This window comes from Monodelphis domestica, chromosome 6 (assembly GCF_027887165.1).
Source record: "Monodelphis domestica isolate mMonDom1 chromosome 6, mMonDom1.pri, whole genome shotgun sequence".
In the NCBI taxonomy this organism is placed as follows: Eukaryota; Metazoa; Chordata; class Mammalia; order Didelphimorphia; family Didelphidae; genus Monodelphis; species Monodelphis domestica.
This window is the reverse complement of record NC_077232.1, coordinates 134,821,190-134,835,698: the sequence shown is the minus strand read 5'-3', so window position 1 is coordinate 134,835,698 and position 14,509 is coordinate 134,821,190. Positions and strand designations below refer to the sequence as shown.

At 32.5% G+C, this 14,509-nt stretch overlaps 1 protein-coding gene across 1 annotated transcript in view; it reads left to right on the top strand.

Moving 5' to 3' along the window:
* The window catches only part of GABRG1 (gamma-aminobutyric acid type A receptor subunit gamma1), a 120,863-nt gene extending 107,107 nt beyond the window's left edge, over positions 1–13,756 (top strand). The window contains exon 9 of the mRNA XM_007496495.3: positions 7,072–13,756. Coding sequence (XP_007496557.1) covers positions 7,072–7,350 — 279 coding nt within the window. The 3' untranslated portion in view covers positions 7,351–13,756. The remainder of the gene's footprint in view (positions 1–7,071) is intronic.
* The last annotated feature ends 753 nt before the right edge of the window (positions 13,757–14,509 follow it).

Below are 14,509 nucleotides of genomic sequence, written 5' to 3'. Positions count from 1 at the left end.
CTCAAATTATTTTTCCTAAATCTACTTTCCAAGTCATTTGTTCTTGCAGGGAAATGTTTCACATTTTCTTCTATTTATTTCATTTTCTATAAAATGATGGATTGTTTTTTGTTGTCTCATGGAATCAGTAACTTCCATTTCCCCATTTTTAATTATTAAGCAATTGTTTTCTTCAATGATATTCTGTATCTCCTTTTCCTTCTTGCGAAAAAGTTCTTTTTAAGGAGTTTTCTTTGGTAATATTTGGATTATCTTTTCCCATTTTTTTACTTCCCTTTACCCTTATTTCATGACTTTCTTGCATTACTTTCATTTTTTTTCCAATTTTTCTTCTAAGTCTCTTACTTGATTTTAAGTCCTTTTTAAAAATATCTCTTCGAGAAGTTTTTTTGGAAGGTTTTTAAGGTTTCACTTACAGCCTTTTTGATGTGCCATGATCCTCCCTAGCACCATAATAACTTCTATAGTCAGACTCTTTTTTCCTTATTTTTTCAATTTATTATGTAACTTTTCATTGAAAATTAAAGCTGGGTTCTGTTCTTGTATTGGAGAAGTCATTGTCCCACACTTCTTCTTGTGGAGCACAGCTTGTGCAATTCTTAGGGTCTAGCTTCTGACTTGAAGTAGTAGGACCCTTACAGCAGATTTGCACAGTAAGGCTCTTGCTGTTTACTTTCACAGTTGTAGGCCTCATTACTGGCTTGCACCAGTTGGGGGTCCTTATTGCTGACTTATTCAATGTTCATTCGAGAGTCTTAGCTGCTGGTTGGCACAATGGGCAACCTTTCTGTATGCTTGCATAGTGGGTTGACCTCACAACTGCCTTGCCTATTGGTTAGGATTACCATGAGGCTGTGGGCCTTGTTAGTATCTGTACAAGTTTGAAAACCTTCTGCAAGGGGCCTCACTCCTTGATCCTAGCTTGCCTAGGGTGTAAATCATCACAGTTTGCCTGTGTTGGAAATAGCTTGTGCAGGGTTAAGACTCTATTGTGGCCATTCTGCTGTTTTGCCCTAGAAGTAAAACTTTACTAATGGCATTCAGTGGGGATAGAGCCCTTTTATTGTCCTGCACAGTGGGGTCCTTGCTGACAGCATACACTGGGGGTAGGGCCACTGTATGCCAATATCCAGTTAAACCCTCTTTGCTACCCTCTACTTTCCTGGACTACTGCTGGCTTCCTTTGTGTTGAGGTTTCTCCCTCTTCCCACCACTTGTGTATTGTCTGTTCTGGCTCAGGCTGCCTGTTTAGAACTAAGCTTCCCTCCCCACCCCATGGAAAGAAACCTTCTACAGATTCTCTATTCTATGTAGGAGAACTGCTCCAAAATTCAGTAAAAGGCTTTGTTTTAAAGTGATTTGAATTTGGGAGAGTTAAGTAAAGTTCTGACCCCACTCTGCCATCTTGGCACTGGGTAGTACAATTTCTGGTATTTTGTTTTTAAGGCTATTTTGGTCTTCCCAGCATCCTATTACAAATATTAATAAGTTGGTGTATGAAACCAGGACTTTGTAATTACATGTTATGCTCTTCCTGAGGATTAAAAAAAAGATTTCATTTAGTACCTTCTAAAAACTTGAGCCCTAAGAGGCTACCTATGGAGTTCAAATCCTTGTTTTCCTCTGTAGTTTGGTTATGCTGCCTTGCCAATTCTTTCAACCATAGATGGCATGTGGAGTGAAAAACTGGGATTAGTGATAATATCTGATTCTCCCCATAGTTCAGTGTTCAGTCATATGGTTTTGTTAATCAGGTGGGTTGTAGCACATTTTTATGTTGCATAGACAGCTGTAAATACTGCTGTCTATAAACCATATACTTGAAACCCTTATGGAATCTCTGCATCCTTTCTTTTCTAGTCTAAGCAAACAGATAGTAAGCTCAGTGCCAAAAAATCTACATGTATTCTGGCCATCACATCTGTTTATTCTGTTCTATCTCATACATTTCCTCTCTGAAAAATATAAGCTTTTAAGGAAATCTAAATTTCAGATAAATACATAATCAAATTATGGATGAATATATATATATATACATATATATATAATATTAGATATATAGATCTAACTTTCCCCCTCATTCCTTAATAACAGCTCTAGAGTGTGATGCTGAAGTTGCTAGGCCAGAATAGCTGAAAGGTCAGGGCATCTTTGAAGCACAGAGAAAACATTCCATAGAACAGTTACTAGGGAAAAAAAAATCTCGACCCTTCAGTCCTTGGATTCTTTGCTTGAGGAATACCCAAAACTTCAAAATAATTAAATCATGGGTGCAGTGAGACCTGACAAGGTAAATTTTTTCAACCTATCAGTTTCTCAGGATGAAGGAAATGGATTGTACCTTTAAATTAATGTTTTTATACTCATTATTTTTGTGTCATTTCCAATGGTCGCTAATTTTATTTGTAAATGATTAGGTCATTTCTAAAAGAAAAGATATGTAAATTAAGCAAAATATGTCAAATATAAATAGAAGAATTTGTTATGGCACTGTCAAAAGTATTGGGGAGCAAAAGCAGTTAATCATCCATTGAGTTTCTTTAATAGGCATTCTCAGCTAACATCATTGGGTAATTTTGTCAAAATTTCTATTATTCCATGTCCACACAATACCCACTATTGAATTCTTAACCAAAAGCAGCTAAGGAAGCTGGTCAGTAATGAAAAGGAACCAGCCCATCTTCATGGAAGAGTTAGAATTTGAATTAAACTTTAAAGGAAAGATTTATAAAAAAAAAGAAGTGTGAGAACATAGAGGACAACATAATAAAGACCTAGATACAGGAAAGGACAAGCCAAGTTTAGAAAGTAAGTAATAATACAGTTTGGGTGATGCACAGAATACATGGATGAGCACAACATGAAATAAAATCAGAAATGTAAGGCAAAAACAAATTGTGGAGGCCTGTGAGTATTTAATTTGTACTTGGTAGGTAGCCAATAAACAGTCACTGAAGATTTATAGATAAGGAAATGTTGTGTTATCAGGATTATGAATAACAAAGAATATCCCGGAAGAAATAAAATGATATTTCAGGATGGGGAGAGAGTAGATAATGAGAAAATATTTAAATAGCCTAATAAGGGTTCATATTAAAGTGATGATAGTAGGGATGATTACTGAATGAAAGGAAATGATATTATATAAGTAGAATTGATGAAGGATAGTTCTCTGGTTTGATTAAGAGAAATTATTTCATTTGAAAAGCTGGATGGAAGAATAAAAAGAACACTGGGTGTAAAAGATGGCAGATTAAGTAAAATGATGCAACTTATTGAATTAGTTAAATGAGAAGTAGGAGCAAGTCAAGAAGAAAGTATAATGAGCTTTGTTTTGAATATATAGATTTTGATATTGTGATGGAACATCCAGGTAGAGATGGATTGTAGGAGGGTGGATTCATATCTCAGGAAAGAGATGTAGAACATTTTTGTCATCTTCATGAAAGGAGTAAATAATTTTAGTAACTTCTCTAGGATCTAGTTCACTCAACCATAAAATGAAGAGATCAGCTAGGTCTCTTCCATTTCTAAATTTCTTATCCTGGGAATCTATAACTCAATGAGATTTAAAGGTAATGTCTAAAGAGAGAAGATTAGTGTGCCATGGATAGAGGGATGATGAAAAGCCCATCTTATTTGAAAAAAATGCCAGAAAAAGAGAAAGAAGAGTAATTATTCAAAAAATAGAATATGCTATCTCTGTATTCAAGGGAACAAAAATCATCCATGAGCAGGTATGGCAAAAGGTGTGAACATCTAAAAAGAGGTAAAGGAGGATGTGGTCTGAGAAAAGGTCAGTAGATTTAGTGATTAGTTTAGCAAAAGTGTCTTTTGAGATAGGAATATTGAATTAGGTAAAAATCAGGTTTCCACGGAATAAGCAGTGTTATTGACAAGGAAGTAGATCATTGAGTATAAATGAATTCTTCTAAAATTGTGACCATGAAGGAGAGAAGGAAGATGAGACAGAAGTTGGATTAGGAAGAAAGATTTATTTTAACATTTGAGGAAAACTTAAAGTTGTGCATAGGCACATGATAATGAACCAGTGATGATAGTAATTGAAGAGCCTGAAGATCCCACTAGTCAAGTCATCTGTCCTATAGAATCTTCACCTGAGGGTTTTTATGTATTCAGCCATACTGGTCAACTCATGAAAACTGTGTCACAAAGTCATCACATCCATATCCCCTTGGCCTTCTCTGAGCCCGAGGTCATTTAAAAATATATTTTGAAGAGGACATTCTAAGCCTCTCCATATCTCAAAGAGATAAGTGTTAAATAGGCATTGAGGGTCCCAGAGAGTGACTGAGACATATTCATGTCCTTTTCAGAGAGATGAATATTTGTAGAAACAAAATTTTCAGACATATTAAAAATTCTCCTTATAAATGGCATTTGGCAAAGTTCCCAGGAAAGATTACACGACAGAGGGAGTAGCAAGTAGCTTACTTCCACAGCTTTTAAGGGTCAGGGACTGACTGTCAAATATGTTAAAGTGGAGATTTTGAAACCCTTTGTTTAGAGACCTTTTCCATGGGTAAGCAGTCACAAGGCATCATTATTTTTTAATGGATAATTATATAACCCTCGGGGTTTGATTTTTATTTCAGCTTCATAGAGAGAACCATTTTGAGCATAAATTCCCTAGAGCTTTCAGGGTCCATTTCCTAGCCACAAAAGTTGTCACTGTAGGTAAAGAGATATAACTAAAAACCTGGATCCCCCCCACCCCCTTCTACAATATTAAACAATTCACATGGAATCTCTTTTGTCCATGTTTGCATCACTAATAGCTGTGATGATGAAGTGATTTTCCCTATATCTTCCTGAGTTACAGCAGAGATAAGCAAACCAACAGGGAATGTGTTGGTTAATCTTTCAGTGGTTTCTATGATACAATTCTATATATCCTCAATACTTTCTTCCCTTTCAAAAGTGACAGCTACTTGATCACTTAGCTAAACACAGTGATGTATATATTTGTCCACATAAGCAGGGCTATTTGAACACACACATTCTACTTTGTCTTTTCAAAATATTCAGTATATATGGTGAACTTGGAAAATGTATTCAATATGTATTATATTGTAGTCATTCTAAAATTTTACTTCTCCTAAGTAGGTGCTTTGAAAAGATTTGCTGCAAAATAATGTTATTGGTGAGTTACAATCATACAGTAACTTCTCTCACTTATAAGACATTTTAAAATTTGGAAAACACTTCATATATGGCATTCAGTCTTAGGCTTCTATACTTTTGCATAGGTCATCCCTATGCCTGGAATTCATTGTCTCCTCACTTTTGACTCAGAAAATTTCTTACTGTCTTCAGAAATCTGTTCAAGTTCCACTTTCACTGAGATACTTTCCTAATCCTGAGAGCTATTGGTTCCTCTCCCATATAATTTTGTATTTGATCTGTTTGTATATTGTCCTTCCCCATACAATACAATCTCCTTTAAAGGAGAAACTGTGATGCTTTTTGCCATTTTATCTTTAGCACTAAGTGCAGTGCTACAATACAGCTAATGGGTTCTTAAATACTTGTGGATTTCTTATTAATTTGAGCCTGACAGAAATCCTGTAAGGTATATACTATTTCAAAGTTAGTGTTTCTAATATGATTAGAGGTCTAGATCTAGAACAGACTTTGGAAGCCATCTAGTCCAATCCTTTTTATTTTATAATGAACATATTGGTCTAAGTACAACAAAGTGTAGTGTCCATAATCATTCAGTTTATAAGTATCTGAGTCAGAATTCAAACTTAGATTTTACCTACTCCAGGTTCACTTCTCTATGTTCTATAGCAACATGAGTCCATCTAAATATTTTTTTTTGTATGTCTTGATTAAGAAAAAGAAATGTTTTTTTCCAAAAGAATAGCAAAGTTTTAAACAAACATATACAATTACCTTTGTGCTACTATTGACTTTCAGGAGTTGTTGTATGATACTGAGGTCTAGATGAATGTAATTACTTCTCTCTGTATATTAGACAATGTATGATGTTAGGTTTATTTTTATATGAACCTATCTTCATTTTCTCCTTAGAAAAGATTTTCTCTCTTATGTTTCAGAGTTTAGTGAATTGTTTGAGAGATTGTAAAATCATTCTTTATCTAGCCTTCCTTTTTTTCTCTCTGAAGAATCTAAATATGTCAAGTTTATTCTCATGTGGGATACACTAATATTTGAAAATAATTTAGTTGTCATTTTACATTACTTACAACTTCCTTATTTCCTGAGGTCTAATGATAAATATGGCAAATAGTATTCCAGTTGCTTTGGCTTTGTTTACTTCTGTATATTTGCATTTTATTTTCAATACCATCCCTGAGTATAGATCATGTTTAATTGGCTTTTTTCTTAGATACATCAATGTTAAGAAGCAATATTTTCCAGTGATCAACCTACTACAACCTCCATGTCTCTTATGCATAGTATGAGTGTAGTTCAGTGCCCATTTTTCTAGAAATAAACCTGTATATATTCCCTAACAGTATTCTCCAATAGCAATGTTTTACATTTATCCACATTAAAATTCATCTTTCACTTTTCTCCCCATTCACACAGCATCTCAAAATCTCACTTCATTAGAATCCTCTAATATTATTTTAAAAAACCTAATAACAGACTAACAAAAAGGTAAAAAAAATCTACCTATCATTAAAGGAGGGCATTATATAAGGTACATTTTGATTTATTTTCTTAAGGTTATGCTTCTATTGAATGGTTTGGTGAATTAGGTTTATAGAGACTCAAACTCATTATTGCATGGTTAAATTGTAGCTTAATCTTCCATGTTACATTGGTTATTGTGTTTTTCAATTAACACATTAATTTCTGAAGTAAATTTAGAAAAAGAAAATAATTGCACAGATGTACAAATGTATAAAAATGTAAATCTTTATTCTATTATTAGCTTATTTTTGAGGATTTATTAAAAAGGAACTGAAATATTTGTATATACAAATGAATACTATAGAGATTTTAATAGTTCTGATATTCTTTTAATATTGTTAATATTAATTCAATCAGAAAAATCTAATGTTCCTTTCTATTCAGAAATCACCTGCAGTTTCAGTTCGTCCTGGTTCTACATTCATTCCAATAAACAGCATTTCTCATCCACAACAACGAGAGGATGATTATGGATATCAATGCCTGGAAGGCAAAGACTGTGCCAGCTTCTTCTGCTGCTTTGAAGACTGCCGGACAGGGTCTTGGAGGGAAGGAAGAATACACATCCGTGTTGCCAAAATCGACTCATATTCACGTATATTTTTCCCAACAGCCTTTGCTCTATTTAATCTTGTTTATTGGATTGGCTACCTTTACTTATAAACTCCCATTACTCCCAAATATTGAAAAAGCCTAGCTAAACATAGATATTGTTCTATTCACATCAATAACATGAAGTTTATTTTTTACTAATGCAGAAAAACAGTGAACATTTTAAACATTCCATCCATCCATATCTTTCTGAGGATTCTATAGTTGCAGCACTTAAACCAAAGTGAATTAAGCACATGTAAATTACAGTTGGTGATATTGCTAGCCCTTACTCACAAGAAAATTATTTTATCTATACATTTGCTTAATTTTTAGTTAATTGATTTTCTGTAAATACAGCTTCACTGTAGTAAGTACGCCCATGTCTGATGTTATATTGAAATATGTGTTCTCAACATTTGTTGGGAGAGTCAAATTCTAGAAAAGAAAAATTGATATTAACCTTTTTTTTTCAGGTCAGAAGGAATACTGGCCTAAGAATAATGAACATATATAGTAAATTATATATCATTTTCAATTTATATTTTGTTTCCCTCACACCTATCCTCTTCACTGAAATATGCACAGTCAAGCTAAAGAAATCATGTGGATTTTGAGGAGAAATAGGGAAACAATGAGGATTTGTCTTCATTTTCCTTTGTATATCATTCATGTAGATGTGTTTAGGGCTTTAAGAAAACAAAACAAAATAAGATTAATTATCTCTTTGTCATGGCCTGGAAGTATTCTTGGATTTTTAAAGCCTAAGCCAGCTGAAAATCATCTCTGTCAGGTCTTATCCAGTTCCAAGCTAGAAAATTTTTGAGTACAGAATAAGTCTGGTGACAGACTCTTCCCTGAGCACCAGCCTAACAGGGTTGAGAAAGGCTTTTGCTTACTGGACTATATACATATATGTATGTATACATATATGTGCATATAAATGTATTTATACAATTCAAAAATTAATTTATGTATATATAGTGCTTTTGTATACCATAAAAGTCTATGTAAATGCCTGCTATTTACACTATTAAAGAAAAGGCTTATTCCCATTCACTATATATTACGTGCTGGAACCAAATCTTTCATAAAGAGAATACAGACCATCAAAGGACCAAGGCCTAAGCTTCTAAAGAATGATACAAAATTATAACTTTGCTGTTGTAGATTACAGAGCATCATTTTACCCTTACAACCTAAATACTGTCATATTATGCCAAATGGTAATTTAGGAACCTGAAATACATCCACTAAAGTATACATACATATATACATATATATGTATGTGTAGATATATGCATATATATATATATAGATTTCAGAACTATAACATCCTTTAAAAATGGAGATGTGAATATATAAATATTGAAATCAACAAACAGAAATTATTGTAAAAAAAAGGTAACAAATACCTTTATATTACATAAGCTTGATGTTGAACTTTATTCAAAACTTAGAAGTAATGCTTTTAACTTGTCAATTATATAACCACATTCATCTATTTCCTTGATTCTCAAAAGATAGTTACAATATTCTAAGTAATGATGAAAATATCTTTTATTTGTATCGGTAATTTAACTTATTTAAAAATGTTTACATTTAGCATTATGTTGTAACAACTTGTGTAGCAAAAATAACACATAATACTATGTTCATTTTATAAATAAAGAAATCAAGCCACAGAAAGTTTAAGCAAAATGCTCACAATTACTTAGGTAATTGATGGCAAAATTAATATTGGATTCTAGTTTATCTTATTTCCAGATACAGTTATAAAGACATAAACATGAGAAGTTGAATATTAGAACCATAGAAGGCTTCTTGTCTAACTCAAGCCAGAAAGATTAAGGAAATAATGGATTTAGTATCAGTCTTCTAATTTTGTTTCAGTCTCTTCCTAATCTTAATTTCTCTGTGCACAATGTCTCTCTAGCACTATTCAAGAGACCAGGAAGCCATCAATCACAATGCAGTTGTTTATTGAGAAAGAAGAAAAGAAAAACCTGATGAAAAGTCCCTCATATCTTTGACTTGCTACCTACTCTGTTGGAACCCTCTTTCTAACTCCCACAGAATTCAGTTTGAATAGTCTCTTGTCAGTTAGAGGTTCTAATTTGCATAACTACATAGAGTCCATTGGAACACTCATCAGGGTTTAATTAGAGGTTCATATTCATGCAAAATGAAGATAGATATATAGTGCATGTAGTAAGGTACAAACTTATTAACAAAGGAAAATATCAGCTTGAAAGGTGTATCCCACAATTCCAAAAAATACTTTGTATAGTAAAGATATAAGTTGTTTCTGTCTCACTCCAGTAAAAGTATTTAACAGACCTTTGTATTCTGAATGAGGTGAGGCAATTCAAAGGGAGACTAATTTTACTGGGGTCCTAGGCATATTAATTTTCAATATATTAATAACTGTTACCTAGAGAATAACACATTGATCTCTCATGCCACACATCTTCAAAATACAAGTAAAAATAAAAATATATAAGGGTGATTGGGTGAATCCAGTTATGACACATCTTTTGTTAGAAATTGAGGTGCATCTAGAATGAATACTGTTTTGTTATCAAGAAATTTTATGGAAGAAGAGGCAGAATTTTCCAATCATATATTCCAAAAATATTTATTGATTTCCTATCATGTTCAAGGCATTGTCATTAGTATGTTATTGTCACTGATTGCACATAGTGAAGATTTTATTGCTTCTGAAGTTTCCATTCACAAAGTAATGATTTAAGTTCCAGATTATCACAAGCCTGAATGATGTTTATGTTGTCTGGACCAGTTCTGTTTTGATATGCCATAGCTTTATGACCCATTATCTTGAAATTTCGATTGCAAGAAGCCCCTCATAGACAGGAGATTACTAGAAGTGATGTCATAAAGGGCAGTTCTGGAATTCTGAGGTTAGTGAGTTCTCAGTACAATCATGTCAGTGTTATTTAAATATTCTGAGAGGATTAAAAGGTCTTAAACAGTGAATCTTGAAAGCTAGTTCAATGATTCTATAAAGTATATTTACTCTTTTTGAAAATTTTAAAATGATTTATCCTAAAGGAATCATTCTATTTTAGGATTAAAAACAAAGTTTTTTGTAGTTTACAAGACAAGTCTGTATCATTTTGTAGTCTTCTTCAAAAGCCAAAACATAGTTATTTTTAAATGTTTAGTATAAAAAGGTAGACTGAAATTCTCCTTTAAAAATTCCATTTCTCTTTGTATCCCCCCATGTACAGTGCATGATAGATGGCTAATGTTTAACAAGCATTTGTTGAGTGATTATGAGGAAAGAAGAAAGTGAGGCTCCTGAGTTTTTACTGCTGCTCAAAGATGATCAATGACAAGGGATTTATCTCTTCTTTATTGGTATCATTTATATCCATCCCTGTTATAGATTAGTCCAAACCCTTTATTTTAAGATGAGGAGTTAAGGCCAAGAAGGAATAAATGATTTTTTAAAGTCTCACAATGTATAAGTAGCAGAAAGGATTTAAACCAAGATCTGCTTGTCTTTAAATAAAGAACCCATTCCTGTACATTCCTCTGCCATGAAGGAGACCTTACTTATTAAGATATTCTTTAACAGTTAACAGAATAGGTAACCAATTAGACTGTCTGATACTGGAAAGTTCATACCTGTAAACTCCTTAAGGCTATATGATGTAGGATTGATCCTGGTCATATGAGGAAAAGGGTGCTACTGTCTTTCCCAACTCATTTCTGAATGTAACAGATGAGACAATATAAAATGCTTTTCAAACATTAAAGAATTTTACACTGATAATTATTATTATTGCTGTTATAATTATCTCCCAAATTACCATTCCTTTTTAATAAGATAAAAAGTTCAAGAGGACCCTATTGACATTCAAATATATCATTTTTGTAAAATTTAGATGCTGGGAGACCCTTCTGGTTATAGATCTGGATTTATTGTGACAGAGAAATTGCAGGGCCAGAAGTCTTTAGGTTTCCTCCCATTTCAAATTCTAAGTCCCTGGCTATTGACATTGATAGGTTTTTAAAAGCCAAAAGTGAAATTTACAGACTTAGGGGCCACTGTTGATATGAGTAATGGTGAATTATAGATCATGTCCGTGTCAGAACACTTTTGATCTGGGCTTCTTTATAGGTTATTTTGACATAGTACATCCCAACTTCCATGAGCCCTTTAAGAGCTCTTGGCCACCAAGGCTCTGGCCCTCTAAAAGCTCCTGACCTCCATGACCTTTGGTTGATTTTCTGGTCTCTATAGCCCCTTACAATGAAGTTTGATATAAAGTGAATTACAAATGAGATTCATACACCTAGGATTAGCATAATAAATCATGTGATAAAAATGGTAAGTTAAATTTACTTTAACAATATACATATTTGAAATTATAATTCAGGCATTAGCTAAGGACTACATTTTTAATATGACTGCATGCACAGACTTTAGTTTCGTTCCAAATTCTAACTAAAAATCTTACTGTTATGTTTTTTATGATTCTAAAAATTATACTTCAAGCATTTATTAAGCTATTATTGATTTTCTGAATTTGAAGGGGTAACATGTCTGTTAATAGTATTGAAAATATGATATTTGTTTGCTTAGATTCTTCTAGGGTTTCTGATTAAAATATTTAAAAGACCTGACAGATCATTTGATGTAGTATTCTCATTTTGTGAATAAGGAAATCAAGGTACAGAGAGGGTTTATCCAAATTTACATGGGTATGATAAAATAGAGCTGGGATCCAAACCCAGGTTCTTCTACTGTAGTGTAGCAACATCACATGAATGTGGTGATTCAATGATAGTATAAACAAAAATGTTATTTCCAATGATTTTTATTATTTCCTTTGTTGTCTTCCATAATAGTTCTTCATGGATATTTGTCTTCCCCCCAAAAATCAATTGTGTTTGGAACATTGTATTCCCTAGCTGGAATGAAAACAAATCAATATTGTTATTTTTTATTGGAGAGTTAACCTATGTTGTCCTCAGTATAATGAGCTGTGGATATGGAAACTCCTCTCAACAGCTTATATTAGAAATATATCTGTCACATATAGCCTTTGAGTGAAACCTGGAATACTTTGAGAGAAATGATTTAATTGTATTAGACACAAGTCTTGATTCAGTTCCTTATGACACTAGGCATTCCTTCTATCCAATATGCCATGCTGCCTCACACAACCATATAAACATTAATACAACAAATTTGAGAAGTGATAAGCTTTTGAAGTATAATTTATGATGACCTGGTTCTCTTACCTATCAAATGACATGACTAGTTTGCTTTATGAATCAACTATTAAAAAAAGGAATCACTTATATTATGTTTCTTTCATATTATTTGAATATTATAAAAATAGAAATAATATTCTGAAATGACTTGTATATTTAAGACTCCCCTGAGTTAAACTAAAAGTGTAATAAATATATAACATAAAGTATCTAGGAGGAAAAAAGTAAATAAAACCATAAAATTTTGATGAATTAGATTCTAAATAGATGTGGCTTATTTAGTGTAGGAATGTGTCAACGGTGATGTAATTTAAAATTAATATCAAAATCAATGTATGTACAATCCCCATATTTTATCTCAGGAAATAAGCATGAAATAAATTGTACTAAAGTGAATCAAAGCTATTTTCAGATATGTTATTTTAAGCAAGTGATATGTTCTTGAAAGAAACCCTCAAATAAATCATAGATCAATGCCAGAAGGGTGAAGATAATATATCTATCAACTTCTAAAAAAATTGGAATAGGAAAAATACCATTCAAATTTTATAAAATGCATAATATTAGACAGGAGAATGAGGTAGCTGAATTCCTTACCATGTAAACACACAAAGAAGTTATAAACCATCTCCATCATAATATAATATTGATCTAAAATATATACCTCACACAAATTGTTTAGTAAATGTGTTAAAAATGAATAGACTACTTATGACACAATTTGCATAATTATTTATGAATGATCTTATCTTCAATCTGAGAAATAATTTTTGATCATGATCTAAGCAGCCTAAGTCCATAAAAAGTTGTCTATGGAACTTAAATTGATTTTTCCTTTGATATATAAATTCCTCTTTATCAAGCTTTCAATCTCTTTCCATTAACACTATTATTCTTGTTAGCATACTATATAGTAGGGGTCTAATTAATATATATGATGTTTTTGATGGAATGACACAACTTTTTTACATTACTGTAATTTTTATATTCAAAACTAAAATTGCTTCATGTCAACTCAAGTGGAAGATATGAGAAAACAAGTGATGCTAAGATGTTCTTTTCCCATTCCTCACTTGCAAAGAGCCACTTTGACACTTCCTTGACTGCTATCAGAACAATTCAAGCTTTACTGAGGAGCCATAAGAAACAATTACCACGTCTTTAGCATGGCCTAAAATTCCCTTCTAAAGAAGAGTTTCCAAAATAAACTTTCCTTGAATTAAAAAGAAAATATAGCATTATCCTGATACTGCATACTTTTTACCTTTCTTTGACTTTATATTCAATGTAACTCAAAAATATGTATGAAGCATCTAAAATGTGCTAACAAAAGATAGAATGTGGCATAATGCATCCAGATCTGAATGCAATGACAGGAATATCAAAGTTCAAGTACCACAACTAACAAGTACCAGCTGTTTGACCCTGCCAAAACATTTAAAATTTCTATGTACTCATGTATCTCTCCATAAGTTGCAGAGTAGACTCTATGTGTTATTAGATATAGGATCTTCTAAAAATAAAATCAAATATTCAATTAAAAATACTGGAAACTGTGCTATCTGCTTAGTATACAGAAACAAAACAACCCTTGCCCTTAAAGAGCTTACATTCTATTAGGGTAAAGCTAAATGTATATTGATTAGATCTTCCAACTCTAGGCTACACAAATTGGGTTGAGCAGATTGGGCCTTATTTGAGCATTTCATGGAACAAAGAATCCTTTGGTTCAGCATAGGACCTCAGATTTAAACAGAATATGGAGATATGAGAAAGGAATTCCCTCTATTAAGGTAGTTTGCTAGCTTCTCTGCAACTAATAATCTTAAAGAATAATCTAGGGTATTCAAAATATGAAGTGACGTAAATAAAGGCCATGTAGGTAATATATGTTAGTGACAGGACTTGGCCCCACATTTTTTTCAGATTTTAAATACAAAGTAAATACAATATATTATGGAGAGGGAGTACTTGGAGAAACAGG